Source organism: Cyrtonyx montezumae, unplaced genomic scaffold (genome assembly GCF_038088225.1).
Source record: "Cyrtonyx montezumae isolate F1298 unplaced genomic scaffold, pur_monq_1.0 scaffold_12, whole genome shotgun sequence".
Lineage (NCBI taxonomy): Eukaryota > Metazoa > Chordata > Aves > Galliformes > Odontophoridae > Cyrtonyx > Cyrtonyx montezumae.
In genome coordinates, this window is record NW_027071848.1 from 901736 (window position 1) to 922208 (window position 20473).

Consider the following 20473-nt stretch of genomic DNA (forward strand, 5'->3'; position numbering starts at 1 on the left):
CAACACAAATACTGCATGATTTGAATATGTGACAAAAGTTACAAAGAAAAACAAAAGCCCATTCTGGGATATATTTGCGTGGTGAGAGAGTGCATTTTCCACTGTGCCACCCCAGCCATACTGCACATGGGGCCAGGCACCTGCCCCCTCTTTTGTGCTTCAGTTTCTTTCTTGCAAACCAGAGAAGAGGGAATGGCTTTGGGTTCTGGAAAATATGGCTCTTTCAGGATGATTCTTATCCAGATCCTGCACCTCAATTGCTCTTCCCTCCACAGGTGATACCTCAAGGCACCTAGGAGATCCTAGGGGCTGGTGCCAGTTCCTGGTGCCACCTCCAGCCCCCCAGTTCCCACCCCTATCCCCCTACTTCCCATCTCCAGTCCACAATTTCTATTTCAATTCCCCTATCCCCACACCCCAAACTCCCACTCCTAACTCTCCAATTACCCCGATTTCATCCCCAATTCCTACTTCTAGTCCCCCAATTCCCATTCCCAATCCCCCAATTTTCATCTCTAGCCCCCATAATTCCATCCCCAACTCCCAGTTCTCACCCCCAGACCTCCAAATCCCACCCTAGCTCATCTCAATACCCATATCCAATCCCAAATCTCAGTCCCCCAATTCTCCCCCACCAACACCCAGTATCCACCCCCATCCCCAGACTGATACTCCCAGTTCCTATCCTCATTTCCCCAACTCCCACCTCCAGCCCCTCACTTCTCTCCCCCAGACCCCCAGTTTCCACTCCCATTCCCCCAGTTTCCATTTCAGACCCCCAGTTCTCACCCTTAGACTCACAATATCCACTCCCACACCCCAATTCCCACCCCCAACTCCCACTCCTAGTTCCCCAGTCCCTACTCCAGACCCTGTATGCTCACCCCAAGACTCCTAACTACTCCCAGACCCCGACTGCTGCTCTCAGCCCAATTCCCATCTCAGCCTCCATTTCTCACCCCCAAGATCCCAAATTCCCTCTTCCATTCCCCCAATTTCCACTCCCATTCCCTTCATTTCCCACTCCTCACTCATCTTCTCACCCCTAGACTCCCAATATCCACTCCCACACCCCAGTTGCTCCTTCCAGCCCCCCAATTCACACCTCAACCCCCATTTCTCACCCCCAAGATCCCAAATTTCCCCTTCCATTCCCCCAATTTCCACTCCCACTGCCCCCAGTTCCCACTCCCGTCCCCCCCTCTCCTCACCCCTAAACTCACAATATCCACACCCCAGTTGCTCCTCCCAGACCCCAATTCTCACCTCAACCCCCACTTCTTACCCCCCAGATCCCAAATTCCCCCTTCCACTCCCCCAACTCCACTTCCATTCTCCCCAGTGCCCACCCCCAGACTCATAATACCCACTCCCACACCCCAAAGGCAACTCCCAGCCCCCTAAGACCCACCCCAATCCCCCCCTCATCCCCTAACTCCCAATTCCCCCATCCCCAAACCCCCCCCCTCCAAATTCCCAGCGTTCCCACCCCCGAACTGCTACCATTCCCGGCAACCAGCGGCTGCCCCCCTCCTGCCACCACCCTCCTCTGCCAACCCAGCCCCCTAAATCCCGGGAATCCCTTTCCACGTCCACCTCCGTTCCCAGCTCCCGGCCCCACGCAGGCGCGGCGCTGCCCGCCCCGTCGGGGCGGTGCTTGGGGCCGGAGCGCTGCGGGCATCGGAGCTCCGGGATCGGCTGCAGAGAGCGGTGTGATATCGGAGCTCCGGCGGCTCCAAGGTACCGAGGAACCCCGGGATGGGCGATGGAAGGGTTTTTCTGTGCTCCTTTCTCAACTCCCGGGGCTGTGACCGCGTGCTGTGCCCCGGGGAGTGGGGTTCGTGGGGGGGGAGGGGGGGGGGGGACACTGCAGCCTTTCGGGATGCTCCGGTCCCTTTGGGATGGCAGCGTTTCCTTTGGGATGCTCGGGGCACTTGTGGCTTTGGGAGCGGTGTAACGGGGGGGGGGGAGGGGGGCAGATGCGTGGGGAGGGGTGAAGAAGGGTTTTAACGATGCACCCCTGCGCTGCTTTGCGTGGAACTGCTGCCGTTGGCGATAGTGAGAGGCTGAGATTTCTGGGGGTGCTGCGAACTGGGGGTGTACCCGTCAGGCTCTGAACGGTTAAAACCTCTCAGCTGCTCCCAGCGCAGCTGAGCTGAAGTGAAACTTTCGGCAGCGAGGCCGAGCAGCGTCAGCTGGGGAGCAGGGGGGAAAAGCTGGGAGGTTTCAGGGCCGTTCTTTGTTCTGAATAATCTGGGATAAAATCAATGGCTTTTAGAAACTTAAAGCGTGAGACACAGAGCTCCTGTCCTCAGGGCGATGCAGGGATGGAAGGAAGTGATGTTTCTCCAGGTTCCCAAGCAGGGATGTGAGCCTGGGTTTCCCCGGTCCCTGTGGCAGGAGGCATTACCTCTTTTTCCTTTTTCTTTTCCTGTCCTGAAAAGGTTATTTCAGAGCTGAGAACACAACCAATTCCCATTATTCCACTGCCTGGGTGCTGGACTGGTAGACAGCAAGAGGAGATGAGAGCAGAGTGCTGTTTGCAGGGGTAGGGAGATGCTGTTAAATCCTACAGTTCATTTTCTTGCTGCCTCCAACCAGGACCGTGCTGTAGCTTTTCCTCTTCATCCACTGGGTGCTGGATCCTCATCTCTGGAAGTTGTACTGGTGTCATACTGGGGTGTGTGCTGCTGTGTATGTGAGGCTGGTGGGATCTTTTCTCGTTGGCTGCATCACTTGGGCTCTTGGGAGCACTGGGGAATGGAGGTTTTGAGGAAGGCTCAGAATGGAAATCCCATACAAGGGCTCTGAGGGCTGCTCCCATCTCCCTGCTGGCCCCCATCCTTTGTGATTGTTCTCCAGGAATCCCCTTCCCTGTTGGGTTATGGAAGAGTTAAGGTGGTGGGACAAGGGAAGAGCTGCTCCTATCTATCCCATCCCTTGGGATTCCCCCTAGAAAGCTCCTTCTGATCATCCCACCAGGTGGGATGAGAGCACGGGAGAGTTAAGGTGGTGGGACTGTGGTTTGGGATTGGGAGGGACTCAGCCTGCAGCAGGTGCAGGGACTTCTCTAGAGGGCTCAGCAGCTTCACTCCATTAGAAGGAGCATGAATTTGGGCATGTTTCTCTTCTAAGGTGTTGCATGGCTGTGGGATGAGGAGGATTTGGGGCTGATAGAGGTAGGAGGTAATGGTCTTCAGTCCACATACTGTGTGCTGGTGTCTCCTTTGTGAAAGGCCATGATGATGTTCCCCCCCACCCCTCCATGTGGGAGCAGAGCAGGCACGGTGAAGCTCAGCTGTATCCCTGAGATAAATGTTGGCTTTGATTATGCCTCCAAAATAAAAAAAAAAAGAAGAAAGAAATAAATAAATCCTGCTCTGCCGTGCCCTGTTGCTGCACAGATTAATAACAAAGCATCGATGCTGTAAGAAGGCTTTGGATCTGATCCCGAGAGGAGATTTAGGTAGTGTTTGTGCTGGGGTGTGATGATGATGCTAAGAATGGGTGCATCCTATAAATCTGTTCATACTTGTGGAATTATTACCAGACGTTTTCGATCTCTTCAGAGGTCCCAGAATCCTGGCCTGGTCCAAGCAGGCTGGTGCATGGGGAATGAGAAGGATGCAGTAAGGACTTGGGATTGTGGTAATGTTCTGGTTGGCTCTGCTGGGGCAGGGGTGGGCCAAATGGACCCACAGGTACCTCCCACCTCAGCCATTGTGATCACACACATCCCCTCTTCCTCCTCCTCACGAGTCTCTGTGGTCTGCCCTCGTTTCTCATTCCAGGTTTCAGCCCATGAGGAGACAGTGGTGTGATGGGATGTGCATGGGAAGCCTTCATCTGTGGCTCAGCAATGGGTTTCCATTGACCTGCTTCATGTTCGGGTCCAGGCACTACTCCTTTCGTCCCATCCCATGTCCCCATGGATGTGCGATGAGATGCAGTGCTTACTCTGCTCACTTCCACCTGATTACCCAGGGAGAAAGAGCTGAGCTCGCTCTGAAAAATGGACACAAACCCATTGCCTTTGCTGGGGCTGCTTTGGTTGCACCCGCTGAGCTGCAGCATTAACCCTTCCCTGCTCCTAGGGACTTGATTAGTGGCGATGGGTTGACCGTGGTGATCTTGGAGGTCTTTTCCAGCCTTTATGATTCCCCTTTGTACCCTGGGGGGATGTAACTCAAAGGTTATTTGTGCCAAACTGAGGATTACTTACAGGTAGCTCCTCGAGGTGCCAATGGAGGCAGTGTGTTTGAGCTTTTTCCCATCTCTTAGGAAAAAATTAGGCAAGAGGTAATGGCCTCAAGTTGCACCAGGGGAGGTTCAGGTTGGATATCAGGAAAAATCTCATCTCTGAAAGAGTGATGATGCAGTGGCACAGGCTGCCCAGGGAGGTGGTGCAGTCACCATCCCTGGAGGTCTTCAAGCTTTGTGGGGATGTGGCAGTGAGGGATGTGATCAGTGGGCATGGTGGGGTGACCTGGGGTTGGCCTTGGTCGTCGTAGAGGTCTTTTTCAACCTTAATGATCCTATGAAAAAAAGAATCCCCTTCTCCTTTGTACTCTGGGACAGGGCAGACTTCAGCAGCTTTTTCCTTTTTGTGCGGTGTATTCCTTTTCAGCTGGCATTGCAGCTCCTCGTGCTCCAGGGCCGTGACAGATGATAGCACTGCAGTGTCCCACAGGACAGCAGACTGTCTCCTCCGGGCCTGATCCAGCCCTATGGGGTGGCTGAACCCAGCTCCCCACCTCCTCCGCATCCCACAGGCAACTTTCATGTGCTCTGCAGGGGATGGCCCAAATCAGCGACGCATTGACACATTTAACCTTAAAATACTCCAGCACAAAAAAAAAACCAACACCCACAAAAAAAAAAAACCCTAACAACACTCCTTTGTTTGCCCTTGGGGTTGAAGGAATGATTTTCATCCTTCTGCTCCTCATTTCCTGCATCGTTTCTTCTCTCTCGTGTCCTGAGGTTTCAACCAGCCTGGAAGTTTTAATGCTGCCTGCAACCAGTGTGCATCAGCAGCCAATGAACACTTCAGGGTTTTTTCCTTGTGCAAGATTGAAGTTGTTACGAGCACGGGATATTTCCAACCAAACCTACAGGTGAGGTGACAGCAGCAGTGTAAGGGGCTGCAAAGCATCACAACCACCCTGACTCTGCCCCATTGCTGCAGAGGCGGTGGGCTGCATCCTCTCCCTGACTGCAGCTCTGCTTTATGGCTCGGAGGTTTTTCCTGCAGTGTTTTCTTGCTTTGAGGTTTATCTGGCCATAACTGACCTGAGATGGCTGCGGCAGCCCAGAGCTGTGCAGTGTCCATCAGGACAGGGAATCTCGGTGTCATTCTGTGCAGAACTGCAGGGGGAAAGGGCAAAGCTCCAGCTCTGCTCCTGAAGCAAGATGCCTTCCCCTGCTGTGTTTTTGCTCTTCTCTTTTTCTGTCTCCAGACAAATCCCAGAGCGAGTCCCATGGGGGAGAAGTCACATCCCTGCAGCAGGAGGACCTCTGCCCATTGCATTTCTATGCTTTTTGGGGTAGGATAGCCAGCCTACATCCCTTCCCAGCTGTCCCAAGCTCATATGGAAAGGAAGAAAGGACACCTATTTGTTGCTCGGGGCTTGGTTGTTTTGTTGTTGGTTAGGTTGTTGTTTTGGTATTGCTTTTTTTTTTTCTTTTGCAAGGCACACCCTGGCAAGCAGAGCTTCCTACCAACTCTTTGCACTCTCTGCTGCTCCCCAGCCTTGCAGAGCTGGTCCAACCACTCGTCTGGGCACGTGTTCGTGCTGCCAGGATTGCTCTGGGCTGATTAAGGCAGTGAAAGCAAAGGGAAGTCGTGCACAGATAAAAGATGCAGCTGCAAACCCTCCATTTCGTGAAGAGGTGCAGGGATGGTTGGGGAAGGAAAACGAGAGGAGATGGCAGATGGACAGACCCAGAAGCAGAGGGAGGTTGATGTGCCACCAGGCACTAAGGACAGTTTTAAGTGGGTTGATAGTGGTAGCATAAGGGGGAATGGTTTTACGCTAAGACAAGGGAGATTTAGGTTTGATGTTAGGAGGAAGTTTTTCACTCAGAGGGCGGTGATGCACTGGAGCAGGTTGCCCAGAGAGGCTGTGGATGCCCCATCCCTGGAGGCACTCAAGGCAAGGCTGGATGTGGCTCTGGGCAGCCTGCTCTTGTGGTTGGTGACCCTGCCCACCACAGGGGGATTGAAATATAATGATCTTTGAGGTCCTTCTCAACCCAGGCCATTCTGTGATTCATTTGCGAGCAGCCTTTGCAGAGGCATTGGATCAGGCCCTTGGGAAATCCTCTCCCAGAGGAAATCTTTAGGGCTGGGTGGATGGCTCATTTTGTCCTATCCATGTAGGAAGATCCAGGGTAAAGGAAAAAGTGGATGTGGAGGCACCGAGGGAGGGGCAGGCAAGGAGCTTGGTGCTTCTGTGCCCGTGTTGATCTTGCAGCATCCATTCCACCTCCTGTAGAGTAGCTGCAGCCCCGTTATCTTTTCAGCTCCTCGGGCACGCGTCTCTGCATCTTTTGAAGTACAATTGCTTTAATTATCCCAGAAGCTGCAGAAGCAATTGGAGGCAGCACGTTTGCGTGGAGACGTGCTGCATTTTATCTGTGCTTAATAATGAGCTTTCGGAATGAATTTCCTGAAACCTCTTAACGAAGCATCCCTGTGACCCATAACACGTCCAAGCAGCAGGCTGTCTGTGCTGTCTCAAACAATGCCCCATGACTTCTCTGTCCTTCCCTCTGTATACGTAATGGAGGTGTGGGTCGGTCTTTAGACCATCAAGTTTTTGTCCAGCTGGCAAGAAATTCAGTGCAAACATATTGTTGTGGTGTGAGGCTTCCAGTGGAGTCAGTGTGACCGGGTTTAAAAGCAGCTGGTCCAGACATTCAATTAGGAGCCCTGAATAAATAATGGAAATCAGCTCAGGCCAGTCCTACCAAGACAACATCCTTCTACTGACTTACTTATATTTTATCCAGAGTGGTTGAAAGGGATGCTGAGAAGGGCCCAGTGCTCCTGTAGCCTGATGGAGTCGGTGTTCAACACCCTACACATGTGGGGTGATGGTAATTGAGTCCTCTTGGGCTAAGGATGGCCCATGTGTCTGAACAGTCACAGCTGGAGGTGACTCAGTTCTGTGTGTATGACTCTGCTCTTCTTAGGCTCCAGAGTCTGAAACCCTGCTCTATTCAGACCACGTTTGAAAGCACGCAACCTTGCTTTTGAGACCAGCCCCCCACGTCCCTGAGCTACTCCATCCCAGTTTGGGGCTGCCCTATGTAAACCTGGTGGACCCCTCCAGAAGCTCTCTGCCATCTGTAGGGTTTTCTTAGGAAGCCCCAGGACTCATGGGTGTGCTCGGATATGATCTTTCCCTTCCCTGTTGTAACCAGCCATTACGTACTGCTCGCTGTAATCATTAATCAGAGCCACAGCTGCAGGGCTGGGGCATGGAGGGTTAGCAGGGTGATGGGTATCTCCAGGCACTGGGCATTAACAGGGCTCTTTAGTTCACCTTTCAGTTCTTGTCCTGCAGTCCCTGTTGATCTGCAAGGGTTTTTAACCCCGATCTAGAGATTTATCCAGGGTTTTTAAACCCTGTTGAGGTACAGAGCCCTGATAGAATAATGAATCATTAAGATTGGAAAAGACTGCTAAGATCTACTAAATCAGCCATTGACTCATCCTCACTTTGCCCACTGACCACGTCCATCAGTGCCACATCTTCATGGATCTTGAATACCTCTAGGGACAGTGAGTCCTCCACCTCTCTTTGCAGCCCGTGCCAGTGTGTTACCACTCTTTTGGAGAAGAAATAATATCCTAATATCCAACCTGGGTAAGGTTGGGACGTACTGACTTTGTGAGATACCCCCAAACAGAACTTCTCTGTTCTCTCCAATCTGAGAGTTAGGGATGAGCTGGATGCCCAGCAAGGAATATCTTCTGCTTCTCACTTCATCCCTCATGCAAAGCTGGCAGCCTGGTGGCACATTAACCTCCCTCTGCTTTTGGGTCTGTCCTCCTGCTGTCTCCTTTTGTTTTTCTTCCCCGACCATCCCTGCTAGTCCTGCAGCTCTCCAACCTCTTCCATTTGCTGCCAGGCAATGGATGCTGCCACCAGCTTCAATCTGTGCAAGGATGCCTTCAGACAGACATCCTTCTCCTGCCTGATCTTAATGTTGAGCAGAAAGGTTGCCTTGGCTGGTGCCACAAACCCACGTTGTGTGCAATGCTCTGGTCAGGGAGGTCTTGATTGCAGAAGCTTAGCAATTAGGGGATGAGGAATGAGCTCTACTCATAACCTAGACAGCCACCAGGAAATGTGTTTTTCCATCCTGCTGCTGAGACAGTGTTATCAGGGTGTTGGGCAGTGCAGTGTTGCCCTTTTTTCCTGCAGCTGCAACGTTGCCTGTTTGCAAATGGTGACTCATGTCTGCAAGGAACGAGATGCTCCCAAGCTTGGTGGCACTCCCTGTGTGAGTTTATCCAAGCAAAAGGGAACTCCTGATGTTTGTACCCTGCCTGTTTCCCTCCAAACAGGCATCCAGGGATACCCAGACCTGCTAACCCCTAGCACAACCTGAATTCCACGCCATGTAAACCTATCAGTTTGCCCAGTTGGCATGCAGGCATTTGTAGGAGCTCTTTTGCCCCCATTGCTTGCAAATCTGTGAGCTGTGCTTCTGTGTTTTCCTCGCCCGTGTTATTTACCTGGTGGTATTGTGGCCCCATGCATTGGGGGGATGTATGGTGATGCAGGAAGCTTCTGCTGGCCTTCTCTGTCCATCCTTGCACCCATTAGAATCATTGAGGTTGGAAAGGACCTTGAAGACCATCAGGTCCAACCATCAACCCATTCCCACTGTGCCCACTCAGCTGTGTCTCTAAGTGCAAAGTCTTCCCATTTCTTAAGCAATGATCAAGTGATGTTCTGGAGGCGTCACATTAACAGAAAGATAAAACCCAGAGAGGTGCATTCAATCTTCTGCTTTCCCATAGTTTTCTTTCAATAAGTAACTGCTGTAAATGCTTGGTAATTTGCTCTTTGATTAAAGCAAAAAACATCCAACTGCTCCCAGGCATCTGGGTGTGAAGAACCTATGGTTTCCCATAGGAATTAAATCTCAGTTTAACCACAGTCAATTTGTGAAGAAACTGTGTCTTGTTTTTTGGATATTCACTGGCCTGGCTTCACTTCCCTTGTGGATGCTGCTGATGCATGGAGGATGCTCTGTGGTCTTGTTGGCTCCAGACCAAGCCACACTGAGGCCGAGCAAATCAACAGTGGATGCACCCATGGGAATGGGAAAGAGCTTTGGGAACGCAGTTCATACCTGCTGCCAGCTGTGCTGCTAATCCCAGTGGCCCTTAAATGTATCTGTCACTTTGTAGTCTTCATCTTGAGGGATTTTTTTGTTTGATTGTAGAGGGGCTAGGAGGTGTGGAGCACTTATCTCATGTTCTGAGTAGAAAGGGATTTGTGGTTTGGCTGCTTCTTTCCCAGATTGTGGGAAAAGAGTGCATAAAGCTGTTCTTGTGTTGGCAGCATTTCCTCTGTGTCGATAGGTGGAAGAGCAATTCTCAGTGTCCACCGAATCATAGAGGCATTGATCATTAAGGTTGAAAAAGTCCTCTAAGGTCCCCAAGCCCAACCCATCCCACCATGCCCCCTGACCATGTTCCTCAGTGCCACATCCCCACGCTTCCTGAACACCTCCAGATGTTCCTGCCACCTCCCTGGGCAGCCTGCCCGTAATGTGTCACTTCTAGTTTTCCTAACATCCAACCTGAACATCCTCTGCCACAACTGAAGGCCATTACCTGTCTTCCAAAAAAAGCACACGAGGAAAAAAATAATTTAAATAAATTTTTTTGGACAGAGCCTGGCTGCTTTGAGAACTCTGAATGTTCTGCCAGGGTTGTGATGCTGTAGGTTGTCCCCATGACTGTGCTTGCTTGGGGCTTTGGAAACCCCATGCCTGATCCCCACCTGATTTTCTCTTTGACCTATTCTGTGCCTTTGCAATGTGACACCAAAGATATCTCTGGCTCAGTGAGAACATAGATTGTACCCTCTAAGGCCAAATTCTTTAGTCTGACATGTCACCAGACAAATAAAAACTGTAGATCTGCAAGCAAGGAAGCCCTTTGCTTCTGGCCAGGGTGCAGCCTTGAGATAAGTGCAATGAGCCCATGCCTGCAAGCTGGAAGGGAAGGGAAGGAAGTGATTTCTGAGAAGGGAAGGAATACATCAGCAAGCATTTGGTTCTGTACAGCACAGGCACTATCAATAGTTCTCCCGTGGCAGTGCTTGGAGCAGGGATCACAACCAGCTGGCAGGAGCTGGAAGGGGGAGTCCACAGCAGCCCTGAGTCATGCATCTGGCTCCCTCCTCAACAAATAGTTGTGGGGTTTTTTTTTTGCTTAACCGCTTCAGGGCTGAACTGAGGTCAGGCTCAGATTTCTGCTGCCAAACTTTCAGCTCTGCAAAGGGGGCTGGGAGCTCAGGGTTTCATTTCTCACCCGCGCACAAACACGTGCAATGCGCATGGAGTTCGGTTCATGATGTGAGAACATGTCTGCTTCCCCGGGCTCGGGGAGTGTACTAGAGCTTTGTGCAAGGAGGCAAAGAGCACTTCAACGTTTTAATGTGGCAGAGCTGAAGCTGAGCCTGGGAAGCGTGTAATGCTGCAAATTGAAGAGAGTAATGAATTCTAACGCTGCCCCAAAAACGTTCCCTCCCCATCCCCCATCCAGCCTTCCCTTTCAATTATTTTGTGATTAAAAACAAATAAATCCTGAATGTTACCCTTTCTCTTTTAGCTTGGCTTTTTTTTTTTTTTCTTTGCAATCCAAACCTATTTCATGTGACTGTAGAATGGATTGGGTTGGAAGGGACCTTGGAGATCATCTAGCTCCAACCCCCCTGCTGTGGGCAGGGTTGCCAGACACTAAATCAGCATCAGATCGGGCTGCCCCATCCATCCTGGCCAACCGTTTCCACAAGGGTGATAGTCACCCTGGGCAGGGACAGCAGGGCAAGGAGACAACCCCTCAAGCAAATCCGGGCCAAGGGAAGGCTGGGGAGCCTTGGCTGAGAGAACTTTTGTCCCATTCCCATGGGGATGGATGCTGCCCGGGGCATCACGTGGCAGTAAACATTGCAAAGGTCATTGGAAAATGCAGCTCCGAGCTGTGATTGCAGAGCAGTAGTTTTATGAATGAGCACCCAGGTGCCAGCTCTTGGCCACAGGACAGGCTGTGGAGTGGTGGCTGGCATCTCCTGCACCAAAGCCATAACTCCTGCCTTATCTTTGAGCGTGGCTTTTCAAGAGTCACAAGACTTCCCCTCCCTCCAGGCTCCATTCCTGACTCTCAGAAGTTCTTTCTGCGCAGCATCTCAGGGATGCATCCTTTCCCATCTGCAAGGACATGAGTTCAAACAATTCATCTTACATCTGCTATTACAGAATCCTTCTCTACAGCCTGTTTTACTCATGCAGAAGGTTGCTGGCAACCAACATTTCCTGCTTTGCCTGTGTTTTTCTGCAGTGGTGTGTGCTGTCACTGCCAAAGACCTGTCTGGTTGTCACTCAACGTTAGCTCATACACTGATGTGGTCATCCCCTTCTTCTTCTGGAGATCTGGAGGCTAGCTTGTATTCTGGCCCACTTAGTGGGATATATGTAGGGATATAGCGAGGCTGGCTGCTCTTCTGTGTCAATTATTCTGGTCTACTATTGAGGTCTTGGTATTGAGCCATCTATTTTAAGTTTCTCTTCAGAGCAGGTGATGCATTTTGATCTTTGTAGCATATCAGAACCAGTCCTGATACCAAAAAGAAAGTCTTACAGGCATCACTAGGAGCCCATTAGCACCTTTCTGCATTGCTTGACTACCTTCAAATGCTGCTGTGTGAATTAATGCTTTCTAAACTGACCCCGTGCACGCGAAGTCCTAACCTTGGCTTTCAGGTACAGCAAGTCACGTGGTGTACCAAAAGCAGATCTGGGACTCCTCTCCCTGCCTTTGGACCATGAAAATGAAGTATTATAAACTAGGAAATTCCAAATCCATAGTCCTAGAGGATCATTGCTCAATGCTTTCTATGCCTGCAGAGACAGGACACTGGGGTAGGTGGGCTGTTGACCATGCAGTGCCAATGGTTTCCCAATGAAGATACATCAAGCTATTGCCCCAACCTATCCTATAAAGTCACTACTTCTCTTGTCATTTAGATCTCATTACAGTAAAGGCTTAATTACCCTTTTGCATAACTATCCCCGTGCCTCAGCTGGGTGACAGTAGCTGTGCTGGAGAAATGTGGGTGACAAAGCACCTCACAAGCTGCTTTAGCAACCAGTTCTCGGCAGCAAGGAGACCTGTGGAGCTAACAACAAGTGGGTTATTTTGGCTTCAATCAGGTCCTGCCTGATAAGCACTTGTGCTTCTAATCAACCTGATAAATGCCATCAATTAAAACCTATGCTTTGCAGAAGTGAAGTGTTTTCATCTTGCCCAGGCAAGAGAAGGTCAGTTGGTTGGATGATACTCTCAGCAAGTGCACTGATTTGTCTCTCCAACACCTACTTTCTCTCAATTCATCAACAAGGAAAGCGAAGCCACTCTTACATTGGTGTATGAGCACATAAGTGATTGTACAGTCCCTGGGACTATGGATGTTCACAGAGTTTCTGCTTCCAATCAACTCTTCTTGCAATTTCCTCCTCCCACCACAAGTGAAGTTTTTAAGCATCTGTGGATGTTCGTTAACCATAGCAGGGATATAGTATGTATACATCTTGCTGGGATCAATGAGTTAGGTCATCTTACTGGATATATCTTCTGCTGAATCATAGAATTGTTTGAGTTGGAAGGGACCCTTAAATGTCATCAGCTCCCCTGCAATGAAGAGGGATGCCTACAGGTCAGTCAGGCTCAGTAATGATCAGTAGTTTCAACAGGACATCCTATTTTGGGGAGGGAGAAAAATCATACATGAATATTTAAGTTTGGGGTACCTTTAGGCATGTAGTTTTAGAAGAAAGTTGGTGATTTAGTAGAGGGGAAAAGTGCAGAGGTTCCCCTTTCCTTTGTGTCTGAGCTTAGAGGATTCTTCCTATGGGATGGAGGGATAAAAAACAAAGGAAATGTGTTGGTACCCAATGACCAGCCATGGGGGTCCTTGATGAGGTGCTGGTCTCTGTCAGAAGCATCTGGACGGTGGTTTTCTGCTGTTTTCTGGATTCCTAAATTCACATCTCTACCCTAGAAGCTAGATGCTTGTCAAGACAGAATAATTAAGCTGAAAACATATGGTGTGCTGCCAAGAGGTCTTTTTTTTTTTTTTTTAATTAAAACCAGATCTGATCAAGCCTACTGGCTTCTCTGATGAAACCACAAAGTGTGCGTGTGTGTGTGTGTGTGTATAATTTTGAGCAGAAGGTGCTTCTTGAAGCCCTGGCTCTCTGGGGATGGTCTGCACTCATTGCTGCTTTCCAAGCAGATAAATGATCATCGCTTCAAGACAACTGAGGAATGTTTCCTGCAGTCTTTAAAGGGAGCATCCAGGATCTTAAATGTTTAATGTTAACCATTTAACGACGAAGTTCCCTCTGTGTGACAGTGGGCTGAGAACCTGCTCTGTGTTGGCAACGCCCAGGGTGCCCCATTGCTCTGTGGTAGATCATAAAACCTGCTCACATACAGCTAACCTGGGGACCTGCCTATTTAAACTGGGTATGGAGCATGCTGATACCGTGTGGGATGGCTTAAACCTTATAGGTGAAGAAGCCACGGGTGCTGTAAAGGACCAGAAAAGTGGGCTCTAGTAATTCAGAATAGTCACTTTTTGGCCCGGGTGTTGCAGAGGAGGGTGGAGTATCCACAGCCATGCCCTACCCATCTCACTCCTGCTTTCCCTGTCCCCCCAGAGTCAGTGGGAAAGGATGTTTTCCTCGGTGAAGCCCTATGAGAATCAGCGCTACGCTGCACTGAAGAAGGAATGCCTGAGGAAGAAGCAGCTCTTTGAGGACCCTCTTTTCCCTGCCAATGATGATTCACTCTTCTACAAGTCAAGGATCCAGGGCATTCAGTGGAAGCGGCCAAAAGTAAGTGTGCCCATCCCCTTGCCCTCCAGCTCTCAGCAAACCCCAAAAATGCCCAGTGCATCTTTCATCAAGGGTGCTATACCAACTGCAGTGCTAAGTCTATCTGTCCTCTCCCTGGGAAAGTTTATCAGCAGCACAAGCCTCTGTGAAGATAAGGAGACCTACAGCACTGAGGAATGGGCCCAGGAGCCCCTTGGTTTCTCCATGACTCAGTTTCTCTGTGCATAAGTCAGAGAGATGCTTTGCAGCCTTGATTGCTGGATCATATTGTTAAGTCAGGTTCATCTGGTAGAGCAAGGAGATATCTTTAAGAATTTCTTGCTTATGTATTTGCAAATGGAAAAGAAAATAATGTATGGGCAGGAGAGGTGTTTTGGGGGCTGAGTGTAGTGGTACTGGGTCATTGCTGCAGCCATGGCCATGGAGACATGGACATGTTGAAACACATCCTGAGCGAGGCCACAAAAGTGATCCAAGGAATGGAGCACCTCTACGAGGTCAGGATGAAAGAGCTAGGGCTGTTTAGCCTGGAGAAGGTGGCCTGCTAGTGGCCTTTCAATATCTGAAAGGGAGCTACAGGAAGGAAGGGGGTAGAGTCTTTAGGAGGGACTCTGGTGAGAGGACGAGGAGAAATGGTTTCAAACTGAAGGAGGGGGGTTTTAGGCAGGATGTAAGAAAAAATGATAAGGGTCCAGGTGAGGCACTGGCACAGGTTGCCTAGAAATGTGATGGGTGCCCCATCCCTCGAGACACTTAAGGTCAGATTGGATGAGGCTCTAAGCACCTGATGGAGCTGTGGGTGTCCCTATTCATTGCAGGGGGATTGGACTAGATGGTCTTTAATGGTTCCTTCCAACTCAATGAGTTTATGCTTCTACAGTACTGGTGAACTGTTCAGCAGCTCTGCCCCACCCTGCACCCAGAGAGGTTTTGCTGGTCCTCCATCCCCTCAGCACTTCACAGGGACAGAATACTGGAGGGAGAGCAGTGTGGAGAACAGAGCTGTGTCTGTCCGTGTGAGGGCAGCCTGTGGGGTGGATAAAAGGCCTCTGTGTGATGGGAGGGATGGTGCTGAACAGGCTCCTTTTGTGTGGCTGAGCCCAGCATCCCAGCAGGCCCTCGTGGAAGGAGATCTCATGACCCTCTGTGTGACTCCTTCTGCTCAGTCCTGGGCTCTTTCATGGGGTTCGTGCAAAGCTCTGCGTGCACATTTTATTCCCTTTGTCCCGCCAACATCTTTTTTCTGTAACCACTTTCTTTAGAATCATGGAATCATTAAGGTTGGAAAGGACCGCTAAAATCATCAACCTCAACCATCTACAATCCCCATTTAGAAAACAAGCAGAGTGACACTCCCTGCACCCAGCAAGTGCTCCTTTGAGGGCTTCCTGACCCAGAAATGCAGTCCATGAGACCTTGGGATGCTCTCTGCAGGCAGGGGATGCTGTGTATGTACCTCTGGTATCTCTCAGGGCCGTGGCCCTGATTTGTTTTGGAGAGTTTCAGCTCAAGCTGTATGATAAAGAGCAAGAGTACACCATGCCCTGGGCTCTGCTCTGAAAACAGAGTAGGTGGAGAGTGGAAATAAAAAGCGTTGGCTGTTAAATAGCAGTTTGCTTTCACAGAAAGAGTATTGCTTACCATCTGTGTGGGGAAGTGATATGCAGGAGCTAAGTTGCCTTCCCACACCAAGAAGCATAGAATGGTTTGGAGTGGAAGGGATCCTTAAAGGCCATCTGGTCCAGGTCCCCTGCAATGAACAGGGACACTCACAGCTCCATCAGGTGCTCAGAGCCCCCAACCAGCCCGACCTTGGGTGTCTCCAGGGATGGGAGACCCACCACATTTCTAGGCAACTTGTTTCCGTGCCTCACTTGGACATGCTTCATCCTTTATGCTCCTCCACTTACTCCCAGAGCTTTCAGTGGCCAAAAAAACCAACCTCTGCACTGCACTCCCTCTTATTTGATGGGAGAGGGGGAGGCCTTTCTGGAGCAGTCGGTGAATAATCCATCCAGGGCAACTTGAGATTCCCTTCCACATTTGTTGCTGCAGTGATTCCCGTAATGGTCTCAGCCTTGTTTTTCCCAGAGCATCCTCCCTCCCTCCTTGCTCTCCTGGCATCCAACTTTGCTTTGGAAGCCAGCTCTTTGCAGAGGCAGCAGCTGGATGAGCCCTCCCATTGGGCTTTAGATCTGGTGGCTGCTCTCTGGATGACTTCATCTTCCAGCACAACTGAGCCAGAAAGCTAATTGCTCAAGTGTGTCAGAGAGAGGAAAGCTATAGCAGGAAGGGGTTCTTGTAGAGCTGTTGTTTTGTGTAGCCATTTAAAAATGAGACTGGTTTGTTGCTGAGACAAAGCAGATTATGGATTCTTTCTGGCAGCAAAGCTTGGCATTTGCATCAGAAATTAAACTTGGTGTTTTGGGCTGAGTGCTTGAAGCTCCTTCTCCCTCTGACTGCTGCTATGAAGGCAAAGGAGATCTGTGTATTGGGGCACATGGTGCTTGATCCTCAAGTTCTTAGTTTTGCACACTCCATTGGAGATACAGATGCTGTGAGGCAGCAAAGAAACAGCAGTGTTAGTCTGTGGATTGGGTGAGGTAGTCCAGGATTTTAGGAGCTGGATAAATGAGGAGATGTAGTACTGAGAAGAGGGAAGGGTGATGGCTGAGATGCAGGCTGGGAGGCAGAAATTAGGGCAGGGATAAGGAAAGAGATGGATGTAATTTTTCTGGATTTTATTTATACTTTTGACACACAGCATCCTTCTGGACAACTTGTGTCACACTACACTGGGTGATGAACTGTTCAGTGGCTGAGCTCCAGGGGTTGTGGTAAATAGGGTGACATCTGCTGGTGGCCAACTCCTAGTGGTGGTCCTCAGGGCTCGGTTCTGGGGCCACTCCTGTTCAGGATGTGTATTGATGATCTGGGTGACAGTATGTAAGGGAACAACATGAAGCTGCACCAAGGGAGGATCAGACTAGATGATAGGAAAATTTTCTTTACTGTGAAGGTGATCAGACACTGGGACAGGCTTGTAGAATGGTTGATGCCCCACACCTGTCAGTATTCAAGAGGCACTTGGTTAATACCCAACTTTTTGGTTAGTCATGAAGTGGTCAGGCAGTTGAACTTGGAAAGAAGTTGAACTGGGAAAGAAAGGCCAGATATTTTGGGTAGAGTTGTGGGAAGGAGGAGGTCGTCCAGCTGGAGGACTATGGCATTTTCAACCCTGCTTTGGCTTTCTTTCATGGCCCTTTTTATTTATACTATTTGTTTCCAGCAGTATGATAGCAATCTTGTTTTTAAAACTGGGTAATACCAATTTTCAATAACCACTTCTCTGTAAGCTTGACTTGTGCATAGGGGTTTTGTCCTATTTCCATTTTCTCCAAAATTCAGTGTCTTTGGACAAGGAAGAGATGCTGCAGGAGAGGAGTGCATCTCTCTGATCCCCTTTTCCTTGAGTGATGAAGCACTTAGCTCCTTTCCCTTGCTGAGTGAGGGTTATACAATCCATCCCTGAGGGGTTTTCCTGGAATGAGAAAGGAGTCAATGAACTAATTCACTAAAAGCAGGACCAGCACTTGCCTGCCCACAAATTTCTGCATTAAAAGGTCTTTTCCCAAGCATACAGCACAGGCTGGGAAGCTGGCAAGAGCACAAGGGTGATGATAATGGGGATCCAGAGGCTAAAATCTTGCAGGGCTTTGCTCTTAGAGCTCACCCAAAATAGACTTGGAGTGCCAAGTCACTATGCCATGTCACTTAGAGCAACCTCTACCCTTTTCTTGGACAGCTCCAGGGTTGATAACTCCACCTCCTCCCTGGGCGTCTTTGTGGTCTATCCATGGGTTTTGGTCCTGCTCATAGGAGACTGGGGTTGCTTGTGGGTAGCATTACCACCAATGGCTGAACCATCTACTCCAAATGGGAGTCTGTGATCTCTCTGCTATCTATCACAGAGTCAGAGTCCTTCCAAACTTCTGCATTTCTACACTTAGGAGTTTATGAGCTGCTCACCTGTTCTCTCTGCTGTGCTCTCTGAAGCCTGGAGCTGGCTGACAGCTTGGTTGCTCCTTGCCAGCAAAGGGATTGGTCACCTTGCAATGCAATTTCTAAGTCTGCCTTATTTTTAAGCCTTAAGTCAGCACTGTTCACTGATTCCCAGTCCAGGAAGAATGATAATTTTTGTCATTATTTATGATCGTTTCTGGAGCTCTCAGTTCTCACTGGGGTGGGTTTTGACCTTGGATCTATTCCAGGAGATCTCATCAAATCCTCTCAGGGTCGTGGCACGTGAGACTCACACACGTTCTCCCTCTTGGCATCAGGCTCAGCAGAGACTAAGTCTGCTCCTTCCTCAGTCTCAGAAGGACACGGCTGTAAATGCAAAACCAATGCTAAAATCAGTGGATTAGATTTATCACCAGTTTTAGTGCAACTGTGTGTGTCTAGAAATGATCGTGGCTGTGTTTGTAATGGAGAAGAGGACAACGGGTGCAGACAGTGTCACAGGAAGGAGCCAAGGGCATCTGTTGCCCTCTCTGAGGAAAATGGGAGGGAATGGTGCAAAACCTTGCAGATTTGGCTGTAGGGGGAAGGAGGGCCTTGCTTAGGGTGTGGGGCAGGTTCAGAGCTGCTTGTGCCCTGGGTGAAGCCAAGCATTTAATTTTTGTGCAAGCTCTGCTGGTGAGCCATGAGAGAAGACAATGCCTGCTGGGCTCTTGAGGCTGCATGCAGCCTGGTTTCTTGTGGTATACAGGCAGCTAAGGGCAGTATTTCTCCTTGCAATAGGACAGAAAGTTTTTCTGGTGAGGTTGTGTAGCGAAACACAGTCCTGGAATCCCAGAGTGTGGAGAAAGATGACTGCTCCCAGCCAGCCTTCCTCCACCAGTATCATGACCTCTTCCAGGAGTTTCAGTGCAGACGACAATTCAACTTCCACTCTTCCTTCTCTCTGTTTCCATCCATGCATGAAATACCTGAAACTAACACGCAGCACAGTGCCCTTTGATGTCTTGCCAGTGGCTGATAAGGCAGCTCCAGAGCTCCAGCTGTATGCTGGGGTTAATCTTCATCATGTGTTTGCGAAGTTGAGCTGATGCTAAAACACTCGGCACTTAACACTGTGCTCCAGTGAAACTCCTTACCCCACTGCTGTCCTCATCAAGGGCACATGGCATTGCGTAGAATCACTAAGGCTGGAAAAGACCTCTAAGATCACCAAGTCCAACTCCAGCCCACCCCATCATGCCCGCTGACCATGTCCCTCAGTGCCACATCTCCGTGGTTCTTGAGCACCTCCAGGGATGGTGACTCCTCCACCTCCTTGGGCAGCCTGTGCCACTGCATCACCGCTATTTCAGAGAATTCCTAATATCCATCTTGGCCCACTTGAGCTCCTGAGGACTGAGATGAGCAATGCAACTCTGATTTTTAAGCCTTCAGAGATGATAGGGTTTCCTGGGACTCCATCTCTGGGTTCTGTGGGCATTAAAGCCCTTGCAAAGGTGCTTGGTTAGGCATGCTGCTGTCTCGTGCAGGAGGAAAAGGAAACTCTGGGTGTGGTAAAATTGAGGGCTGACATCAGCTGCTGTGATAAGTGTTGAAAGAAAGAAAGAAAGAAGAGGAAGCATGGGTGGGAGGATGGAACCCTGCAGCTGGAGCAGAGGAGACATTTCCTTGATCTGCTGAATCTAAAGCCAGAGGGAACTGTAGTCAATGAATTTCTGCATGAGTGGTCATGAGATTTCCTTGAATTAACTTTCCATTGAATTAAACTCGAACCACTTCCTCTAAGCACCAAGCAGTTTTATTTAAAGCATTTCCAGGAGAGAGGAAAATACACCACAGCTCCTGATCATGTGCTCTAAGAACCAGACCTCACCTGTGGATCTGAATTTTTAGTGTGTGTGTGTTTAAGAATTGTCAGAACTTTAGCATACGCTGTTCATATCTTGTGGGCACTGGGAAAACACTGCTCCTCCATTTCTGTCCCCTTTAAATATGTGATAAACATGTGATAACCCTCTGCAGAGGGGTGCCTATACCTGTAGAGAGGCAGGTATGAATCCTCCTACCATCATCTTCCCATTTTGCCTTGCTCAGCATGCCCCAGGCTCCTGTCAGATCCAGGAGCATCGATGGGTTGACCAGGGATGAAAAAATGCAGCCAGCATCTGTCTTTGACAATGCCCCAGGGCAAGGGCTTGTCCTTTCCTTGCTGCCAAGGGACTGATGCTGTCTGAATGATTTGTACGGCGTATTAAATTCTCAGTTGTTCCTTTTTAAAATAAAACCCCAATGTAATTTGACA

At 49.7% G+C, this 20473-nt stretch overlaps 1 protein-coding gene across 1 annotated transcript in view; it reads left to right on the forward strand.

Annotated features, from left to right (window-relative positions):
• Nucleotides 1-1678: 1678 nt before the first annotated feature.
• The window catches only part of CAPN5 (calpain 5), a 47855-nt gene continuing 29060 nt past the window's right edge, over nt 1679-20473 (forward strand). The window contains exons 1-2 of the mRNA XM_065729914.1: nt 1679-1740; nt 13972-14148. Coding sequence (XP_065585986.1) covers nt 13987-14148 — 162 coding nt within the window. The 5' untranslated portion in view covers nt 1679-1740; nt 13972-13986. The remainder of the gene's footprint in view (nt 1741-13971; nt 14149-20473) is intronic.